Source organism: Balaenoptera borealis, assembly GCF_965194805.1.
Source record: "Balaenoptera borealis genome assembly, chromosome: 2".
NCBI lineage: Eukaryota > Metazoa > Chordata > Mammalia > Artiodactyla > Balaenopteridae > Balaenoptera > Balaenoptera borealis.
In genome coordinates, this window is record NC_138867.1 from 19,256,668 (window position 1) to 19,280,976 (window position 24,309).

Consider the following 24,309-nt stretch of genomic DNA (forward strand, 5'->3'; position numbering starts at 1 on the left):
ATAAATTAATATAAGTGAAGTGGAAACAAATATTGCTATCCTGGGCTTGTTTGGATGTAAATAGAGATAAATGAAGGGAAATGGACATTATGAAGTTAAGTTCTCTACTATATCCTCCATATTTTATGATACAAATATTAGAATCCACATTTTACATATGAGGATTCTGAAGTCCAAAGAAATTTGTTAACTTACATAGTAACATCCAGGTAAGAACCAATGGGTTTGGGACTCTCACCCCAAATTTTGATGCTCATAATCATGGATTTTAGATCAATCCATGTTTTATATTAGAGTTAAGATTTGGGTCTGTCTGCTTTATTAGAGTTATTAGATGCATGTACTAAGAAGTTAGGATAGAACATATAGCTTTTGAAAATTACATTTTACATGTTGAACTATTAGAATTTAGTTTAAAAATTTTATCTATCAGATTTATAATAGTAGCATATCATTTTTTTTGAGAATTAAGTAAAGCTTATAACATGTGTGACACAGTGCCTAATATTCAGTAAGGGCTAATAATAAAAGTAATAACATAGATACAAAATAGTAATAACTTAATAAATGATATCTAGCTATAATACTGTACTATGATTATTAATAAACCATGATTATTGGCATTATTTTTTGTATACTTTTGGCATTTCTTTTAAATCTAGAATAAATCATACAAACCTATCTAGTATTCTGAAAAGTAACAACATTTGAAATCGTACATAAAATTCACTTTTATTCCACATAGAGATTCTGTTACTGACAATTTGATGACTAGTTTATTGTCTGGAAATGTTTTTTTTAGCTAAAACCTGGCTTTGTGAAAAATGTTTTACAGCTTTGGAAATGTAGGAAAGAAATTATTTTAACCTTCTTCTCCATATTTTTCCTCCCAAATCCAGGGCCCATGCCAATGACCTCTTAAACTTTTACAGAAGTACCTATTAATATAATGTGACACTCTCAAATGATATAATATAATCTGGTCAAGGTAAAGTCATAAAATATGACAATCTAAAAAAATAGTTAGGATGCCCCTCACATGTAACCACACATGCAATCTTCAAGGAGAAAAAGAAAGATGAGAGAGAACATCGGGTGAATAGTATATATTTTTCTTTAATGGGATGTATAATATATCCAAGCATATCAGCTTTTGTTGCTCCCAAGCATTGCAAATAGTCTTTGTTCTTCTTTGCTCTTCTTTGGCTTACCTTGGCGGAGGTGTGGGCCCTTTTGAAATGAATTTCTACTCTCTTAAATAGAAGGTGAAATATTTCCAGATGATAAATAGCTTTGGGTCTGTAACCCAGGCAGGGGAGTTCTCAACTAACATTGGGCTGTTAAAGGTAATTTCCAGCCTTGTAAAGTGATATTCCTTTTGCTCAAATGACAACAATCAAGCTAGGAAGAACAAATGAGTCCCTTCAGGGAGCAGAATGGGATAGAATGTCAAATATTCTTGGGCATTCAGTGGCTTCCAAAAGAGAGAAATTTTGCATTATGGCATTACACAGGCAGAGTTATAGATCATCTTTGTATCTGGTCTTCTTTCATAAATAAACAGTGCCTTAAACATAATCTAATCACTTTGTAGCTGATACAATGGCCACTGTGAGGTTCCTGAGAACTAAGCAACTGCAAAGAAGACACACTAAGTATTTTATGTTCACCAAAGACAATGTAGCAAAAGTAGTTTGTTTTGTATATAATAAAATTATTTTGTCGAAAGAAATTCACATAAAATTTTCTCTTACTCATTTTGGCCCATTTATCTGAATGAATCCTGTATATAAGTAAAAGTTATAATATTACTTCCTATTTCATGCACTAACTGCTGAACCATAGTACTAAATCATTCTACAGCCTTCATAATCATAGATTTTAAAATTGGAAATAAGTATTACTATTTACATGCTGTTATTACACCAACATTTACTGAGGCGTGTCCTGTACTGGGAAGCTTTCCCCTAGACTGAATGTATTTATGGAGATGGCTGGTGGAAGATGTCTGTAATTTGTATTACAAGGATCTCAGTATTAAGTAGGGCATTCTGTTATGGCACCACATTGGCTCTTACATACTTAAAAGCTGAAGAGGTATTCTAAGATAGAATAGTAAAGATTTAAAAACACATCGGGAAGTTTCGTGTTCTAGCAGACATTCAGAATGGGGCCTAGTTTCCTGAGAAAGATAATGATGAGAAAATAATTAATATAAATAGGCATGATTCTTTTAAACTTAAAGAAAACAAAGACACAAAATCCAAATGCAATGATTGAAACTTTCTTGGATATATGTTCAAAAAAAATAAAGAACTAAAAAAAAGTATTTGGAGAGACAAGAGGAGAAAATTGAATATGGCTGGTTATTAGGTGATGATGGGCATAATGCTAACGGGGTGGTGTGGCGGGCATCAGACAGTTTAGCCCATTTCTATAAACTGATAAGTGCGTGAAGGATTGGTGACTGGTCAAGTAAGTTCAAAGCTACTTACAAGCATTTATATTGAGAGGGCTCTGACCAAGGAGGGACAGTTCTGAAAAAGACTCAGAAATGCCAATGATCAAGAGAAAAGGAGAAAGACATGCAGGGTAAAACATAGAGATTAACTGATAGTCTGTATACAGAATTCCTTCCACCTACATGATAATGCATGGAATCCAAACATAAATGAGCAGAATGTAAACAATAAAGAAATTTTGAAAAAAGAAGTTCTTCTGTAGAGAATCTGGAAATAATTAGGGCAATGATGGAACTCCATTGTGGTTAGAATGTCCCCAACCAAATATCTGAAATTAAAAGGAATGGTTGATTCTCTTTCCATTCAACCTAGGGCAAAACTGTAATCAATAAATTCAACCCACAAGTTCAAAACTCCATCCTTAAATATGAACAGACAAATGAGAGTCTTCACGCACACACACACACACACACACACACACACACACACAATTAGAATCCTCAAAAAGATTCAACAATTCCCCGTGTCCACAAAATAAGAGCACAATTCTATTAAAAGGGGACATTCATAGTAAAGGAAAAGAATCTTGGAAATTAATATGCCTGTCATATGTGTGTGTGCACACATGGGTATGTGTATTGACTTTGAAAATGCTGAAAATAATCAATAAATAATTTTAAGATAACTTTTAATTTTTTCACAAAATAGGCCAAAAGATATAGAAATGAATGACTGTAGAAAAAGTATATTATTTACAGAAGGTCCATGAGATCTAACATTGAACATATGAATTCCAGAAAGACAATGGGAAACATGGAGGATAGAACATGATCATGGAAATAATCATAAAAGGAAATTTCCTTCAGTGCTGAAGGAAAATAGTTTTTGAATCGAAGGAACTTACTAAGTGCCTGACCCAAAGAAAGAAACACAAACACATATCAACTCACATCTGGAGACAATGTTCAAAACACAAGCACACATAAACAGACACTTGGAGACAGTGTTCTAAATAATTAGAATACCAAAATAAAAATAAGATTGTAATTTTAGAGTAAAATAAAATGGGGAGAAAAAAGAGGCTTCTTACTTGCAATGGAAATATAATCAGACGGACATCAGTTTTACCATTGGTTTCTAGAAGAATATAGATACATGCCTTTAAATGTGTGAAGGGAAAATTATTTCCAATCTAGAACTATATGCCCAGACAATAATTAAGTATATGTGTAGGTAAAGAAATAAAGCCTGAAATAAAGGCATTTCTAACATCCAAAGACTAAAGAAACTTACCTCTCACAGACACATTCTCAAGAAGTTATAGGAGATTGGCGGCAACAAACAAATTAGTCAACTAATATAGAAGAAAATATAAAATCCAAGAAATAGTGTTTCAAACCAGGAGATTAATAAAGAAAAATTCCAGGTTGAAAATCGTGCAAATGCTCTAGTTTGGAGTAGGAAGAAAGAGGAGTCCCTGAACAACGAATGTTTTGAAAAGGAGATTTGATGTTGGCCCTGAGAAATGAGGTGAGCTTAAAGATATGAGAAAAGCAAATAATACAAACAAAAAGATATCTCAAAAAACTCCATATGCAAAATGAAAATATTGAAATCATATAGGCACTGTATGTTATTTGGCTATGGAACAAAAATATGTACATTATTATAATTATCAAACGAGTTTGTGTTTTGTTTAGCTTTATTTTATGTTTTAGCAGCAACTGATGGAGAGGGCTTTGAAGGCTTATGTATTAATCAGGGTCCTCCAGAGAAATAGTCAATAGGATATATATTTATTTATTATCAAGAATTGGCTTGTACAATTACGGAGGCTGACAAATCCCAGGATTTGCAGTCAGCAAGTTGGAAACCCCGGAGAACACATGGTATATTTCTATTGCAAAGACCAACAGGCTCAACTCAGAAGAACTGATGTTTCAGTTCAAGTCTGGAGGCAGAATAAAAACCAGTGTCACAGCTTGAAGGCAGTCAGGCAGGAGGAGTTCCCTCTTACTTATGGAAGGGTCAGCTTTTTTGTTCTATTCAGGTCTTCAGTTGATTGGATGAGGCACACCCACATAAGGGACCACAGTCTGCTTTACTTTGTCTATTGATTCAAATGTTATTCTAATCCAGGAATATCCTCACTGATATACCAAGAATAGTCTGTGACCAAATGTCTGGGCATCCTGTGGCCCAGTCAAACTAATACATAAAATTAACCATTAGAGCTTACTTTTAAAAAAGAGACCAAGGAGGAGATTAACCAAGATGGCGGAGTAGAAGGACGTGCTGTCACTCCCTCTTGCGAGAGCACCAGAATCACAACTGGCTGCTGGACAATCATTGACAGGAAGACCCTGGACTTCACCAAGGAGGATACCCCACGTCCAAGGACAGAGGAGAAGCCACAGTGAGACGGTAGGAGGGGCGCAATCAGAGTAAAATCAAACCCCATAACTGCTGGGTGGGTGACTCACAGACTGGCGAACACTTATACCACAGAAGTCCACCCACTGGAGTAAAGGTTCTGAGCCCCACGTCAGGCTTCCCAACCTGGGGGTCAGGCAACGGGAGGAGGAATTCCTAGAGAATCAGACTTTGAAGGCTAGTGGGAATTGGATTGCAGGACTTTGACGGGACTGGGGGAAACAGAGATCCCACTCTTGGAGGGCACACACAAAGTAATGTGTGCATCAGGACCCAGGGGAAGGAGCAGTGAGCCTGGGGGAGACTGAACCATACCTACCTCCTGGTGTTGGGGGGTCTCCTGCAGAGGCGAGTGGTGGCTCTGTTTCACCGTGGGGATAAGGACACTGGCAGCAGAGGTTCTGGGAAGTTCTCCGTGGCATGAGCCCTCCCAGAGTCTGCCATTAACCCCACCAAAGAGCACGGGTAGGCTCCAGTGTTGGGTTGCCTCAGGCAAAACAGCCAACAGGGAGGGAACCCAGCCCCACCCATCAACAGTCAAGTGGATTAAGGTTTTACTGAGCTCTGACCGCCACAGCAACAGGGAGGGAACCCAGCCCCACCCATCAACAGTCAAGTGGATTAAGGTTTTACTGAGCTCTGACCGCCACAGCAACAGTCAGCTCTACCCACCACCAGAGCCTCCCATCAAGCCTCTTAGATAGCCTCAACCACCAGAGGGCAGACAACAGAAGCAAGAAAAACTATAATCCTGCAGCCTGTGGACCAAAAACCACAGTTACAGAAAGATAGAGAAGATGAAAAGGCAGAGGGCTATGTCCCAGATGAAGGAACAAGATAAAACCCCAGAAAAACAACTAAATGAAGTGGAGATAGGCAACCTTCCAGAAAAAGAATTCAGAATAATGATAGTGAAGATGATCCAGGACCTTGGAATAAGAATGGAGGCAAAGATTGAGAAGATGCAAGAAATGATTAACAAAGACCTAGAAGAATTAAAGAACAAACAAACAGAGATGACCAATACAATAACTGAAATGAAAACTACACTAGAAGGAATCAATAGCAGAATAACTGAGGCAGAAGAACGGATAAGTGACCTGGAAGACAGAATGATGGAATTCACTGCTGCGGAACAGACTAAAGAAAAAAGAATGAAAAGAAATGAAGACAGCCTAAGAGACCTCTGGGACAACATTAAACGCAACAACATTCGCATTATAGGGGTCCCAGAAGGAGAAGAGAGAGAGAAAGGACCAGAGAAAATATTTGAAGAGATTATAGTCGAAAACTTCCCTAACATGGGAAAGGAAATAGCCACCCAAGTCCAGGAAGCACAGAGAGTCCCATACAGGATAAACCCAAGGAGAAACACGCCGAGACACATAGTAATCAAAGTGGCAAAAATTAAAGACAAAGAAAAATTATTGAAAGCAGCAAGGGAAAAACGACAAATAACATACAAGGGAACTCCCATAAGGTTAACAGCTGATTTCTCAGCAGAAACTCTGCAAGCCAGAAGGGAGTGGCATGATATACTTAAAGTGATGAAAGGGAAGAACCTACAACCAAGATTACTCTACCCGGCAAGGATCTCATTTAGATTTGATGGAGAAATCAAAAGCTTTACAGACAAGCAAAAGCTAAGAGAATTCAGCACCACCAAACCAGCTCTACAACAAATGCTAAAGGAACTTCTCTAAGTGGGAAACACAAGAGAAGAAAAGGACCTACAAAAACAAACCCAAAACAATTAAGAAAATGGTCATAGGAACATACATATCGATTATTACCTTAAACGTGAATGGATTAAATGCCCCAACCAAAAGACATAGACTGGCTGAATGGATACAAAAACAAGACCCATATATATGCTGTCTACAAGAGACCCACTTTAGACCTAGGGACACATACAGACTGAAAGTGAGGGGATGGAAAAAGATATTCCATGCAAATGGAAATCAAAAGAAAGCTGGAGTAGCTATACTCATATCAGATAAAATAGACTTTAAAATAAAGAATGTTACAAGAGACAAGGAAGGACACTACATAATGATCCAGGGATCAATCCAAGAAGAAGATATAACAATTATAAATATATATGCACCCAACATAGGAGCACCTCAATACATAAGGCAACTGCTAACAGCTATAAAAGAGGAAATCGACAGTAACACAATAATAGTGGGGGACTTTAACACCTCACTTACACCAATGGACAGATCATCCAAAATGAAAATAAATAAGGAAACAGAAGCTTTAAATGACACAATAGACCAGATAGATTTAATTGATATATATCGGACATTCCATCCAAAAACAGCAGATTACACGTTCTTCTCAAGTGCGCACGGAACATTCTCCAAGATAGATCACATCTTGGGTCACAAATCAAGCCTCAGAAAATTTAAGAAAATTGAAATCATATCAAGCATCTTTTCTGACCACAACGCTATGAGATTAGAAATGAATTACAGGGAAAAAAACGTAAAAAGGACAAACACATGGAGGCTAAACAATACATTACTAAATAACCAAGAGATCACTGAAGAAATCAAAGAGGAAATCAAAAAATACCTAGAGACAAATGACAATGAAAACACGACGACCCAAAACCTATGGGATGCAGCAAAAGCAGTTCTAAGAGGGAAGTTTATAGCTATACAAGCCTACCTAAAGAAACAAGAAAAAGCTCAAGTAAACAATCTAACCTTACACCTAAAGAAACTAGAGAAAGAAGAACAAACAAAACCCAAAGTTAGCAGAAGGAAAGAAATCATAAAGATCAGAGCAGAAATAAATGAAATAGAAACAAAGAAAACAATAGCAAAGATCAATAAAACTAAAAGTTGGTTCTTTGAGAAGATAAACAAAATTGATAAGCCATTAGCCAGACTCATCAAGAAAAAGAGGGAGAGGACTCAAATCAATAAAATCAGAAATGAAAAAGAAGAAGTTACAACAGACACTGCAGAAATACAAAGCATCCTAAGAGACTACTACAAGCAACTTTATGCCAATAAAATGGACAACCTGGAAGAAATGGACAAATTCTTAGAAAGGTATAACCTTCCAAGACTGAACCAGGAAGAAATAGAAAATATGAACAGACCAATCACAAGTAATGAAATTGAAACTGTGATTAAAAATCTTCCAACAAACAAAAGTCCAGGACCAGATGGCTTCACAGGTGAATTCTATCAAACATTTAGAGAAGAGCTAACACCCATCCTTCTCAAACTCTTCCAAAAAATTGCAGAGGAAGGAACACTCCCAAACTCATTCTATGAGGCCACCATCACCCTGATACCAAAACCAGACAAAGACACTACAAAAAAAGAAAATTACAGACCAATATCACTGATGAATATAGATGCAAAAATCCTCAACAAAATACTAGCAAACAGAATCCAACAACACATTAAAAGGATCATACACCACGATCAAGTGGGATTTATCCCAGGGATGCAAGGATTCTTCAATATACGCAAATCAATCAATGTGATACACCATATTAACAAATTGAAGAATAAAAACCATATGATCATCTCAATAGATGCAGAAAAAGCTTTTGACAAAATTCAACACCCATTTCTGATAAAAACTCTCCAGAAAGTGGGCATAGAGGGAACCTACCTCAACATAATAAAGGCCATATATGACAAACCCACAGCAAACATCATTCTCAATGGTGAAAAACTGAAAGCATTTCCTCTAAGATCAGGAACGAGACAAGGATGTCCACTCTCACCACTATTATTCAACATAGTTTTGGAAGTCCTAGCCACGGCAATCAGAGAAGAAAAAGAAATAAAAGGAATACAAATTGGAAAAGAAGAAGTAAAACTGTCACTGTTTGAGGATGACATGATACTATACATAGAGAATCCTAAAACTGCCACCAGAAAACTGCTAGAGCTAATTAATGAATATGGTAAAGTTGCAGGATACAAAATTAATGCACAGAAATCTCTTGCATTCCTATACACTAATGATGAAAAATCTGAAAGAGAAATTATGGAAACACTCCCATTTACCATTGCAACAAAAAGAATAAAATACCTAGGAATAAACCTACCTAGGGAGACAAAAGACCTGTATGCAGAAAACTATAAGACACTGATGAAAGAAATAAAAGATGATAACAACAGATGGAGAGATATACCATGTTCTTGGATTGGAAGAAACAACACTGTGAAAATGAGTATACTACCCAAAGCAATCTACAGATTCAATGCAATCCCTATCAAATTACCAATGGCATTTTTTACTGAGCTAGAACAAATCATCTTAAAATTTGTATGGAGACACAAAAGACCCCGAATAGGCAAAGCAGTCTTGAGGCAAAAAAATGGAGCTGGAGGAATCAGACTCCCTGACTTCAGACTATACTACAAAGCTACAGTAATCAAGACAATATGGTACTGGCACAAAATCAGAAATATAGATCAATGGAACAAGATAGAAAGCCCAGACATTAACCCACGCACCTATGGTCAACTAATCTATGACAAAGGAGGCAAAGATATACAATGGAGAAAAGACAGTCTCTTCAATAAGTGGTGCTGGGAAAACTGGACAGCTACATGTAAAAGAATGAAATTAGAATACTCCCTAACACCATACACAAAAATAAACTCAAAATGGATTAGAGACCTAAATATAAGACTGGACACTATAAAACTCTTAGAGGAAAACATAGGAAGAACACTCTTTGACATAAATCACAGCAAGATCTTTTTTGATCCACCTCCTAGAGTAATGGAAATAAAAACAAAAATAAACAAGTGGGACCTAATGAAACTTCAAAGCTTTTGCACAGCAAAGGAAACCATAAACAAGACGAAAAGACAACCCTCAGAATGGGAGAAAATATTTGCAAATGAATCAACGGACAAAGGATTAATCTCCAAAATATATAAACAGCTCATTCAGCTCAATATCAAAGAAACAAACACCCCAATCCAAAAATGGGCAGAAGACCTAAATAGACATTTCTCCAAAGAAGACATACAGATGGCCACGAAGCACATGAAAAGATGCTCAACATCACTAATTATTAGAGAAATGCAAATCAAAACTACAATGAGGTATCACCTCACTCCTGTTAGAATGGGCATCATCAGAAAATCTACGAACAACAAATGCTGGAGAGGGTGTGGTGAAAAGGGAACCCTCTTGCACTGTTGGTGGGAATGTAAATTGATACAGCCACTATGGAGAACAATATGGAGGTTCCTTAAAAAACTAAAAATAGAATTACCATATGACCCAGCAATCCCACTACTGGGCATATACCCAGAGAAAACCGTAATTCAAAAAGACACATGCACCCGAATGTTCATTGCAGCACTATTTACAATAGCCAGGTCATGGAAGCAACCTAAATGCCCATCAACAGACGAATGGATAAAGAAGATGTGGTACATATATACAATGGAATATTACTCAGCCATAAAAAGGAACGAAATTGAGTCATTTGTTGAGACGTGGATGGATCTAGAGACTGTCATACAGAGTGAAGTAAGTCAGAAAGAGAAAAACAAATATCATATATTAATGCATGTATGCGGAACCTAGAAAAATGGTACAGATGAGCCAGTTTGCAGGGTAGAAGTTGAGACACAGATGTAGAGAATGGACATATGGACACCAAGGGGGGAAAACTGCGGTGGGGTGGGGATGGTGGTGTGCTGAATTGGGCGATTGGGATTGACATGTATACACTGATGTGTATAAAACTGATGCCTAATAAGAACCTGCAGTATAAAAAAACAAACAAAACAACTAATACTAAACTTTCATTGGGTTATTTGTATGGAAATATGTTAATATAAATGTTTCAGACATTAAAAATAAAAAAAAAATAAAAAATAAAAAAGAGACCAATAAATAAATAAATACATAAATATATAAATAGACCAAATTGACAAAATCTTTACGCTTAATTCTGTATAATACAGACAGTGGAATTCAGGGATGAGAAAGGGAAGGAGTTTAAGGGGGACTGTAAAAGTGTTAATGTTATAATAGTAGAAAATAGAGAACCACAGTTACATTGTATGATTGAACTGAATTCAGACCCAAAGTACACATATACTATTCAGACCAGTGTTTCATTGATAACAAGTAAAATAAATGATATTACAACACTATTGGAAAAAAAGAGGTGGCCTCGGGTTTGCAAGTCAATAAGTATTATTCAAATTGATAAAAGAAATACTATTATAACATTTTTTATTTAAGAAATATCCACATATGTTTTTTTTTTAAATAAGAATTCAACAGAAACAGTTAAAACGTGATTTCCCTGGTGAATGAGACTGAGAAAAGGAGGGTAAAATTGTGCATTACAAGCTCTTCCATACTCTGATTTTAGCCATTTCAATGTAGTACTTTGATTAAAATACCTGTGATTAACTTAAATAGATGTAATAAATTCATACTTATTGATAAAGAAAATTGTTATATAATCCATCTAAAATTCAGGTTATAAAATAGTATGTAGTGTACCATAAAACAGTATGTAGTGTACCATAAAACCTATAGACATATAATTAATAAAGTAATTTGCAGGTATATACATCAAATGAAATACCTGTTGAGCACAGTTTTTGATTTTCTAGCAAAAACTTTTCAGAATCATACATTTCTCCCAACATCCTCCATGCCCTCCTCATGCCTGTAACCACCCTTATCCTGACAAATAGCAAATGGAAATAAAAATCACTGCTGGGTATAGTGATATAAAAAGTATTTCCCATTTTATGTGCACTTTTCAACCCGGAGAAAATAAGAATAAATTTCTTTTTTTCTGCAGCAGTTTGTAAAATATAATCTGAGAGATGCTAGTAAACACTTAACTTTAGATTAGCTTTCTCAAAACTTTTAGACACTGGAGTTCAGATTTGCTTACACTCCAAAGCTAGTCCTCGGTATCTTTTTTTTTTTTTTTCTCGGTATCTTTTTTTAAGCCTCTCTTGGCATCTCATTTTCACGCTCCACCTGAGATGACTTGGAAAACATCAGAAAATAACAACACCACTTCCACAAAACAACTGCCTGGACAGTGCATATTTCTATAGCTATCATTTATGGAACTCTCTGGGAGAAATTGTATTTTAAGTGTCAATACTAAAAGACGATATTATTGGATTTGGCTGCTTCAGTCAGTAAATATAGTCAGCGCCTACTCAGAAACAGCTTTTTAAAAAAAATAATCAGAATAAGAAATATTTTTTGTGTTATTTTTAAATCACTATAAAGGAAAATAATTTTATCCTTGTGGAATTATTATCTTACATGGAGCTTAAAGCCACTGTGTAAAATGGCATCATGTGATTGTTCATAGTTAACACAACCCAAAGATTCAGCAAGTGAATCCTTCTGTAACCCTCCCTCCTGTTAAATGCAAATAAAACTGAGAAGTAGCTTCATAATGTAAGCTAAGCCTGAGTTGCATTGCTAAAAATTTAAGAAACCAGCCTCATCTGTAGACATCAAGTTCTGGAATCATTCAAGATTCACAATTTTTTGATTCATAAAAGTTATATTTTTGGTCTTTATAATTACCCTTCTATTTATCTGTTTATTTAAGGAATTAAGACAACACACACATATTCATCACATTGTTTATGAAAGGATAAGCAAAACCCATTGAATCATTCAATTTCCTTTGAACGAACATAATACAGATATTAAAAAATAATTCTGAAAAGTTTCAAATTATACTGAAAATGATTATGGTATATTGTTATTGAAAATGTTGACTCGTTTGTCATTTTTATATCATGTATATATGCATTTATAATCAGATAATATTATATATACATATAAAACATATACAAACATATTTCTATATGTATACCCTTTCATTTATATATGAATATATGTGTATATGTAATGGAAAGTGTATAAAATGATAAAAGAAGTTATCTCTAAGTAAGAGGGTGATAGGGATTTTTATGTTAGTTTACAACATAAACTATTATGTTATATATGTTCTCTATTCAAATTATTTTATATGTGATACAAAGCAAATTCTACAATACCCAACATCAGGCCAACATCATTTATTTAACATTAGAATTGACGTTGCAAAAATACCAATACTTTTACCTAGTCACCCATGTACTGGACTGAATCAATACTGAATAACTAATTTTATTTTATTTATTTATTTATTTTTAAAAATATCTTTATTGGAGTATAATTGCTTTACAACGTTGTGTTAGTTTCTGTTGTACAACAGAGTGAATCAGCTATACATATACATATATCCCCATATCCTGTCCCTCTTGAGCCTCCCTCACACCTTCCCTATCCCACCCCCCTAGGTGATCACAGAGCATCAAGCTGATCTCCCGTTGCTATGCAGCAGCTTCCCACTAACCATCCATTTTACATGTGGTACTGAATAATTTTAAACATTGCCTATCAATGCTGGGTACTGCAGGTGATCTTCTTTAAGGTATTAACATACAATGAACTGCTGTAACCATTCTAATCCTCTCAAGAATTTTACATTCATCCATCTCATTTTCAGTTCAAATTTAACGTATTTTCACATATTTCTTCTGAAACTTTAATCTCTGCAAAACCCAAATTTAAATTAGAAGGAAAAGGTGGAAGTGTATAGAGTAGCAGCAACTGAATTTAATTTGGATCTTGAATAGAGCTGAAAAAACATTTGCTTTTTTATTCTTAGGTCAGTTTGAAGAGAAAACAGTTCTGATTTTGGCTAAATGAAAATTTTTTTTGGTGACTCTACTTGGATCACATTGTAAAAACCTACTTAGAATTTTCACTTGCTTCCACAATATTACCACATATTCTTTGGAGCCATTGGCAAAATGGATCCAGTTTATAAAGACATTGCTTTTGCATTGGGCTTTTGCTTGTCTCATATCTTTAGATAAATTTGAAAGTAAAAGTAAATGTTCATGTGCTGAATATCTTTAATAGTATGGATGAAATTTGTAATTTGAAATTCCTAAGTTCAAAGAACATGTATCTACAGCTTGATTTTACACTTGAAACTTCCTATGCTTCATAGCAGTTCATAAAATATTAGGAGGAAAAAACCTCCTGTCATTCTTTGCAATTTTCCTTAGACTTGAGTAAAATATACCGAAACTTTTAAAGAAAAATCAAAACCTGGTTCCCCCTTATAGTTTTCTCATTGTTTAAATTATATCATTTACCCAGTCCAAATCCTTTGCTTATGCTCTTATGCAAACATACTTTCAGAGCAATTTGAAGTAAATACAAATTCACAAAATGAATAAAGTCATTTTAGTAACATGAATATGAAGGATGATGATATTTTACTGAAGCTAAAGCAGAATGTTGAGTTTAAGAGCAAAGATGTAGCCAAGTTGAGTTTTTGTGTTTTGGTATTACTAATACGAATACACAGAACGCATATTTGCAAAGGATAACTATATAATTTAAAATATTTTCAAAGCTTTTATGTTGTGTTGAAACATTAAGAAAAACAACTCATTTTTACCCCAAATTTTGCAAGACACCTATACTTGTGTGAAAATTTTAAAGCACAGCCCAAATGGCTATGGTCACTTTAAAAGTTTAACATTTTTTCTTTGACTGATCCGTTGACTGGAATGAGCTTTTAAAAATAAAAATTTGAACATTGAAATCAGATGGCTGTACCTAAATGAGTGAGAATAGTTTGAAACATTTTAGATCAGCATTTGGATACAAAATAATATTATTTATAAGAATATGTATCCTTTTTAATTTAAGTAGAATGTAAATTTATATTATTTATGAAATATATGAGTACACATATTCTTAGAGAATTATATATAATGAAATATTTATATCATATTATTTATCTATATAAATTTATTCTTGGATAATTTATAGATCTCCAAGACTATGTCCATCTATCATTAATTCTTGGACTCCATATTGAAAAACACTGATTTACAGTATCACAATAATAATTTCTCTTCTCTTTGGTCCTCTCCCCTATTACATTGATGTGTGTCTTATTCCATACTGTATTATAGTGAATTATACATGTGTTGACTTTCAAAAGAACTTAGCAGAAATTAAAAATGTTCTATATTATAACATTTCAAATATATAGAATGGATTAGGGCTAACCATTTGCCTGTGAAAGGATAATCAGTTATTCTACCCATTGCTTGGTTGAGTAATATTGAATAACTCATTGAGAGTCAGTCTGTTAAAATGAGATACTCCATCGTACATATCTGAAATTGACCTGGTATGCCAAAACTCTCCTCTCCTTTCAAATGAAAAGGCTCAGTGTTTTCTGATTTTTTTTTTTTTTTACCATATCTCTCACTGGATTCACGTCACTGATTTCTATCCTCAGGGTATTTGGAAGTTGTATGATTTAATATATATGAGCTAATTTATTTTAATACAACAATCATTTAAAATGAAACTCTAAGTACACTTAAGAGTTGTGCATTTCATTTTATGAAAATTTTATCCCCCAAAGTATATAAAAGAAATAAATGTTCAAAATAGTTGTATTTATGCATGTTGATGGATTTGGGGCTGTACTTCTAACCTCTGTAATGCATGGAGAAATAAAAATAAGATGGATTGACAGGAGAGTGAAAGGATAGGGATATGATCTATCTATGTGATAAGTCAAAAGCCTATATGATTAAATTGGAAGGTAAACAGTGGAATCTCTGAGATATATATAGGTATATATAGGTGTCCACCATAGATTTTTTCAGCTTTTTTTGTGTGTTAAAAATGCTTATAATAAAAAAGTTGGTGGAAAAAAAAGGAAAAAAAACCATAAGATTTTGGTTTAACTTCTCTGGTGAAAAATTATACTGCAAGTATGGCTTTTTAACATGGGACCATCCCTTTAATGGTGTTTCTCTGTCTCTCTTTCTCTCTCTCTCTCTCTCTCCCTAAAGCTCCATTCTGACTTAGATAAGGGAGAGGGCGCTGTTAAATACACCCTCTCAGGAGATGGCGCTGGCACCGTTTTTACCATTGATGAAACTACAGGGGACATTCATGCAATAAGGAGCCTGGATAGAGAAGAAAAACCTTTCTACACACTTCGTGCTCAGGCTGTGGACATAGAAACCAGGAAGCCCCTAGAGCCTGAATCAGAATTCATCATCAAAGTGCAGGATATTAATGATAATGAGCCAAAGTTTTTGGATGGACCTTATATTGCTAGTGTCCCAGAAATGTCTCCTGTGGGTGAGTAAGCGAATCAAAATTCTGTCAGATGAGACGAGGCCTTTTCAACATTTATTTTCTCCAGGTTGATGGAAATGTCTTGTTTGTAACTCAGAAGAGTATTCCTGCACTGTAGAGGATACAATTAATTTCATTTACTTTTTTTTCTACTTAACTATTTTTTCCTCCTGCTCTATTCTAAATGTATGAATAGATACATAAATATCTAGGATATATAACATTCTTCACTATTTTACAGTCTTTGCATTTCCCTGAATTCATGGAATTCCTTTGTACTTTAAGTACATAACTCACTTTGTACCGTAATTGATTGTCATTGCAAATTCAGATGCCTACACAGTGCTGGAGGTAACACCAAATACCAGATAGTCATTCTTCACTCAAAATAAATTATCCAAAGTATGTATTGCATCTGAGTCTCAAAGTGGTTCAGAAAGGGATGTGTTGCATTCTTTGTAGCTATCCATAGAGACTCTGAGAAAAGGTATTGTACCCTTTGTGGCTATAAGTAACCTACAGTAGTTATTCCATCAAACTAGGAAGCAAATATCATTATGAAGTCATTACTAGAATAAATTTACAATTAAGCTATAGTATCATCATCATTCTTAATAATTCAAATAAAATATAAATTCAACAACTTCAATTCTCAAAGTCCTATAATATGTATTTTAAGGTCAATGAGTTAAGGATTCTAGCTTTACTGACAAGTTTTAATTATAAATTTTATTCCTTAGTCACCACTGCCAATCGCTCAATTTATTTCATAGTAACTTCTGGTTTCTAGCACATGTGTAAGATAAAGCTACTCATCACTTCTAGGTTTCAATTTGAAACTCTCGTATATGAGCCATTGTTACTATTTCCCATGTGTGACATTTCTCGGAGGGCTTCTGCTGTCCCCACAACCATCCCAGACATGCAAGGAAGATTGCACAGACTACTCTGAGGGCAGACACAGGTTAGTGGCTGTAGGAGTTGTCACATGGATTTACCATAAATGCACTTGAAATTGTGTCTGTGACCTTATCAGGCATTCAAAGACCATATTCTCTCCTTCACCTAAGAAATCAGCTCAGAGGAGTTCACTTCGATTTAAAATTTTTGTATGCATATTCAGGGCTGCAAATCTTTTATTCAGTTTCTGCTTTTTTTTTTTTTTTTTTTGAGCTGCCTCTTTTACACGGTGCTATGATTGCTACGGATTTAGAAATACAACTGGGAAAATGTATTAGAAACTAGTCCCTGAAAATGGGGACAGCTGTTTTTAAAACTGTGTCTTGGTTTTACACGGGCAGAAAAATGAAGGCAGTACTTTGAGGAAAAGTATGACCTTTAAGAAGACAATGCAATCCAGTACATAAATTCTTTAACCTGGTGCTTATTTCATGTAAATTGGAAATATTTACACGAATTTATGGCCTTTAGTGACACTTTATTACTGAAACAGCATCCTTAAAGCAAACACACACATCCCTCTACAGTATTAGAAAGTTCTGTCTTATTAGATAAACAATTAGGTTTTTTGTGGTGCCAATTAGGATAAAGGATAGGGTCGCAGAGCTGAGCCCTTATATAAGGAGTTTGCAGCTAGTGCCTGAAGAGAGAAATAAATCTGGAAAATCAGGCAAAGGGTAGGTGAGTGAGAGAACAAAGTGGGCCCAGCTTTGGTACTGGGGTGAGACAGAATTTGCTGTGCTGCCACGAGTCATCAGAAAGATCTATGCAAGAATAGGTTCTTTAAAATGTTTTCCCATGTACCATAACTGAAATTTCTCATTGATTATTCAAGAGACCTTAGTAAATACCTAAACTGATTTTCAATGCACCATCCCTTTTAATTTTTTTTTTTTTTTGAAAACGTGATGATCCATTTATTTATTTACTTATTTATGGCTGTGTTGGGTCTTCGTTTCTGTGCGAGGGCTTTCTCTAGTTACGGCAAGTGGGGGACGCTCTTCATCGCGGTGCGCGGGCCTCTCACTATCGCGGCCTCTCTTGTTGCGGAGCACAGGCTCCAGACGCGCAGGCTCAGTAATTGTGGCTCACGGGCCCAGCTGCTCTGCGGCATGTGGGATCTTCCCAGACCAGGGCTCGAACCCGTGTCCCCTGCATTGGCAGGCAGACTCTCAACCAATGCGCCACCAGGGAAGCCCCCCCTTTTTTTTTTTAATAACAGAACAGTATTTCTTTTGAATGTGGAAACATAACATATGTTATGAGTTCACCCAGGTATTCTTGGACTATATTAACATAATATGCCCTTTTCAAATAAATACTAAGAAGTAGAAACAGCGCTTGCAAATTCAGTATTAGAAATGAGATACCTATCAGGCACTACTTTTGCCATCCTCTGGAATCCTGCCTATACACCTATAACCAAATACACCCGTTAGAGACCCAGTTAGATTTGTGGTATTTCTTGTTTTGGCTTTTACCTGAGCAGCTTAAAGCTAGCCAGAAGCTGCTGTGTGTCCAGACATAACATTTATGTCCGTAGAGCTCCTGAACTCCATTCCCAAGCACACCCTTCTTACCATATGGAAATGGTTTACTGCTCTAAGTCACTTTATCTAATGATTATTCTTTCCTTTATTTTCTTTTTCCACATTCCTTCTAGGCAATTCCTGCTTCTGCATCATTTTCCTTGGAATATTAAAATAATGCTTAGTCAACACCAGATAGAACTAGCCATGGTGTATTGGGCAATATAACTATTGCGGCAAATCTCACTGTTGGCTTTGTATATCTGTGCTTGAGGTATCCTCTAGGAGATGACTGTCCTTTCCCAATAACTGAGAATGTTCTTATTTCACTTTTAATAAAAGACTCAACCAATTTAAAAAGAATATAGTAAAATAGCTTATTGTGTAATACAAAAGGTCACGAAATAGTCTATTAGGCAAATGTCAGTTTAGCGATAATGGATTGTACATCTGAAAATATGATGAACGATTAAACCAGGAATACAAAAAAACTAACAGGAAAATTATAAAAAACATAACTCTACAAAGGGAGGATGGTGGTGAGCAGGGTGGGTGGAGATTTTAGAGGAAAATCAATATTTAAGATTATAAGACTATGGAATATATTCAGTTCCCAAAAGTTGAAGAAAATTCTAGTGAATCTATGAATTGTTTAAGAGAAAGGTCACTTTGTCACTTGTGCTACATCTAATATGCCATGGAAGTAATTGATATTCACAGATAAAGTGCTTTTACTCTGACCTAAGGAAATTACTTAATGATCCAGATATTCCCCAACTCAAAGTTTCTCCTTGGAGGCAAATTTGGACGTTATGAATGTGGTCTTAATTCTGTAAGATCACTAGAGTAACAGTGAATTACAGTAATGTGCCTTCTTTAATATCTGATGATTTTGCATCAGTAGGGTGTGCAGTTTAAGTTACTTTTCCTAGAGTGCTGACATGTTTAACATCTTTAAATCCATATTCATACCTGCATTGTCTTCCTCAGCCCAAGCTAAACCAGTTTTAGGCTGCTGATTTGGTTATTCGTAACCAGGTCCCTATGACACATTTTATAGATGTCAATTGTGAATCATAATTTATTAAGTAAGACCTACCATTTCCTGAGCAATAGGTAGGGACCAGGTGACCTAATAGAGATTTGCATTCCTTGTTTTATTTAACCATTACAATAACTCCGTGCAGTGTTGTTTACTATTTGATCTTTATTTTTCTATGAAAATTCCTATGGATCAGAAAGTAGGAATTACTCCCAGGCTCTTTAGAACAAAGTTAATTGCAATCAGTTGTACCCTTTTTCTAGGGTTAGTGGCTTCTAAAATTTCTTTGGGAGCTTTAAATTTATTTTGTAATCTCAGATGAACTTGTAAAGACTTTGGAATTCATATTATATTATTGTATTATACTATAATTTGAGGATGGGGGTCCATGCTTAAAACAAAAAATCTGAGGAATATATCTCTTATCCACTGATTTAAAAAAATGTTTAGAAAAATTTAAATAAAACAGGATATACCTAAAGGAAATTATACTGCTGGTTTCATAGAAAAGTAAATAACATGTACCCCCTTGCTTTTTTCTCTGAATTGTATTTTGATTTACATAGAGTTTGGGGATATATTCCAAGATGAAATTGTTGGTGGAGTTTTTGGTAGGTTATTAAACAGAGAATATTTTCTACATGGTCACACTTAAACAGTCCAACTCCAAGAAGGAAATAGTGAAGACTGTGACTCTACTTAATATTAATTTATTATACCTTTATTATGATTTTGAAACATATGTAAATCTCCACACTTCCTTGCTTTCACGGAAGTGTTATAGAAAGTGAAACCAAAAAATGATAAAGAAAACACCTTATCATACAAGCCAGCCATGGCCACATAGAGCAGCTCAAGTAATATAGAATGAACAGGCAAACTATCATTGGTTTCTATCTGTGCCCCATAAGCATAGTCCTTGTTAGGAGACTGGAGAAAGAATGTTGGCTGTTTTCTACAAATAAAGACATTCTCCTTATACAACCAAAATACATTTATTAAAATCAGGAAATTAACACTAATGCATTATTACAATCCAATCCTTAGACTCTGTTCAAGCTTCATCAATTGTCTCCATAGTATCTTATATAATAAAATGTTCAAGGTCAAAATCACCCACTGCATTTAAATGCCAGATCTCTTTAGTTTCCTTCAATCTGGAACAGTTCTTGACTTTTCTTGACTTCCATAACTCTAACATGTTTTTCCTGACCAGTTATTTTTTAGAATGTCCCTCATATTGGGTTTGTCTGATGTTTCATCATGTGAAAATTCAGCGTATGCATCTTTGTTAGGTATATCACGGAGGAGATGCTGTATTCTTCTTGTTGCATTCTATCAGGTAGAACATAGTTTCAATTTGTCCTACTACTAATGACGTTCATTTTTATTACTTCACAAAGGTTGCATATTACTTATCTATTGCTGCCTAATACATTGACTAAATACTTGGCAATGTAAAATAACAAGCATTTATTGTCTCACAGGAGCATGGATAGCCAGGAGTGGCTTAGCTGGGTACCTTTGACTCAAGGTCTCTCAAGAAATTACACCCACTCTGTTGGCTGGGGCTATGGTCTTAACTGGGGGGAGGTAGGAAATTGCTTCCATATTTATTCATGCGGTTGTTGGCACTCCTCAGTCCCTTGCATGGACCTCACCACAGAGCTACTTCGCAATATGGCATCTGCCTGGCTCCAGGATGAGCTATCTAAGAGAGAGCTAGAGAGAGAGAACAGCTATGATCAAAGCCACAGCCTATTTATTTATTTATTTATTTTAAATTTTATTTATTTATTTATTTATTGGCTGTGTTGGGTCTTCGTTTCTGTGCGAGGGCTTTCTCTAGTTGTGGCAAGCGGGGGCCACTCTTCATTGCGGTGCGCTGGCCTCTCACTATCGTGGCCTCTCTTGTTGCAGAGCACATGCTCCAGACGCGCAGGCTCAGTAATTGTGGCTCATGGGCCTGGTTGCTCCGCGGCATGTGACATCTTCCCGGACCAGGGCTCGAACCCGTGTCCCCTGCATTGGCAGGCAGATTCTCAACCACTGCGCCACCAGGGAAGCCCCGCCACAGCCTATTTATAATCTAGTCTTGAAAGTGATATCCTATCATTTCTGCCGTATTCTAATTGTTAGAAGTAAGTCCAATCCACATTCAGAGAATGGAATTACACAAGAGCATGAATACATGGAAGCTGGAATCTCTGAGGGCCCTCTCTACCTACCACAGTGCACCACTGTCCTCAAAGGTATGTCATACAACATATACTCAGCCCCTTTCTAGTACCCTAAAATGTTTTCCCCTATTGTATTAGTTCATATTCCAGAAAATCATATAACTCAAGTCCAAGTGCAAATGAGGTTCCTTAGACTTATTTCCTCTTGATCTGTAGACTTGTGATGCTAAAGTGACCAGTTGCTTATCCTACATACACCCAACATACAATGGTGAGATAGGCATAGGATAACTTCTGTAGACATTTCTGTTAAAAAAGGGGGAAAAGGCACAGAATAAAAAAGAGTTACTGGGCCATGACATTTCTGAAATCTAGCTGGTAAATGCTGAATGCTCTTTGATTAGGTACAAGGGCTGGGAATATTTGGCCACAGATCTCAGTTCCACCATCTGGGCTCTTGGTTCTCCATTCTGAGTTACCCTTTCTTTTTCATGAAATATAGCATGTACCTGAAACTAAGGAACTCTCTTTGTTGGCTTCCTGCCAATTGAATTCAAGGGGTCTAAAGACCTTTCCTCACTGTACAATCTCCAACTCTCCTTCTTCAGTCCACTCTTGTGATGTTTCTACATGTAGAACTCTTTTTAAGAACTTTGTAGGTGCTGTGGCTATCCCAGGAGTCCTCATGGGGTTCACTGAATTGGACAAAAAAAAAAAAACTCTTCAACATAAATTCTTCTCTACCTTGGCCCTGTTGGAGATGCCTGAAAGACAAAGCCCTTACATGAATTAGAATCCTTATTGTTTGCTGGAAAGAATCTTTGAGTCACACATACCATTAAGCTCTTAAGAGGGAATTTTTTCTGACTAGACATGAAGCCACAAAGACCATGCTTGATCTTACTAAGGTCCTAACAAAACATTTTATAGTCACTCTCATGGCTTTATCTTTTGACCATGCTCTCTATGTCCTGGACTTAAGCTTTTCTTAAAAGTCATTTCTTAATTTTAACATCACATGCCATCTGGAAAGATCAGGAATCTTCAAAAGCAGCAAGACCTGGACCCTTTTTGTTTAAAAGTCACTAGGTCCATTTTCCATTGTCCAAATAAATATAGGCAACAGTTTTGCTAAATTTCTGTCATTGCATAACAATGATGTCTTTTCCTCTAGTTCCCAATAAGATATTCTTACTTTGTTGCAAGCCCTCACCTACAGCCCTTCCAAGTGAGTGTTGATTCAATCAACAGTGTGTTCAAGGCACTACTGCCTGACAGTGCAACCATTCCCATATTTTAAGTATTTGTTATGGCAGCACCCCACTACCAGGTATGAAATTGGTATTATCTAGTACTATATAACAAATTACTCCATGATTTAGAGGTTCAAAATTTTAAATATGTGTTATCTCTTGGTTTGTCTGAGTATCTCTGCTTCAGAGTTATGGATTTCGAGTTAAGCTGGCTATCAGGAATATGGTCTCATCTGAAGATTCACCTGTGGGAGGAAGCAGTTCCAAGCCACTCATGCGGTTGTTATCTTGGAATCGACATCCTTTCACTTCTGCCATATTCTACATATTTGTTAGACAAAGGTGTGAATACTGAAGGCAGTCATAATGAGGTCCATCTTAGAGATTGTCTATATTAGGTGATGATTCTACTGTAAACTTACTCTTTATCTTTTCTGTAGGTATCACATATTTTGTCAAAAGGTATTTTAAAACTGGAGGAATAACTTAGCTCTCATCACATTTTCAAATTATCCATTTATTAATTTATATCTGTGTGGTCTCCAGGTTTTGTTTTCCATTAAATTGATTCTAATCGATTGTATCAACAAAAAATTAATCAGTTGATCTAAGAAAGAATTGGAAAATTTTATTTGAGCCAAATTTGAGGATTATAACCTGGGAAGAGCATCTCAGAAAGCTCTGAGAACTGTTCTGCCCTTTAGAAGTCAAGACACAGTTTATATAACTTTTTTGGGATAGAGGGCTGTGCATTAAATGATGTATTATTGACAGTTTACATAATCCAGATTTAAGTGCCAATGTGGTGAGTCATGTGACCCTTTACAAGATCAAGAAGGAATGTTATCTTGTAAAAGAATGAAATTAGAACACTCCTTAACACCATACACAAAAATAAACTCAAAATGGATTAAAGATCTAAATGTAAGGCCAGACACCATCAAACTCTTAGAGGAAAACATAGGCAGAACACTCTATGACATAAATCACAGCAAGATCCTTTTTGACCCACCTCCTAGAGAAATGGAAATAAAGACAAAAATAAACAAATGGGACCTAATGAAACTTAAAAGCTTTTGCACAGCAAAGGAAACCATAAACAAGACAAAAAGACGACCCTCAGAATGGGAGAAAATATTTGCAAATGAAGCAACTGACAAAAGATTAATCTACAAAACATACAAGCAACTCATGCAGCTCAATATCAAAAACAACAAACAACCCAAT

The 24,309-nt window shown here is 35.5% G+C and overlaps 1 protein-coding gene across 1 annotated transcript in view; it reads left to right on the forward strand.

Annotated features, from left to right (window-relative positions):
* The window catches only part of LOC309623105 (cadherin-12-like), a 301,450-nt gene that overhangs the window by 209,227 nt on the left and 67,914 nt on the right, over nt 1-24,309 (forward strand). The window contains exons 4-5 of the mRNA XM_082379619.1: nt 15,827-16,121; nt 21,789-21,901. Of these exons, the coding sequence (XP_082235745.1) occupies nt 15,827-16,121; nt 21,789-21,901 (408 nt within the window). The remainder of the gene's footprint in view (nt 1-15,826; nt 16,122-21,788; nt 21,902-24,309) is intronic.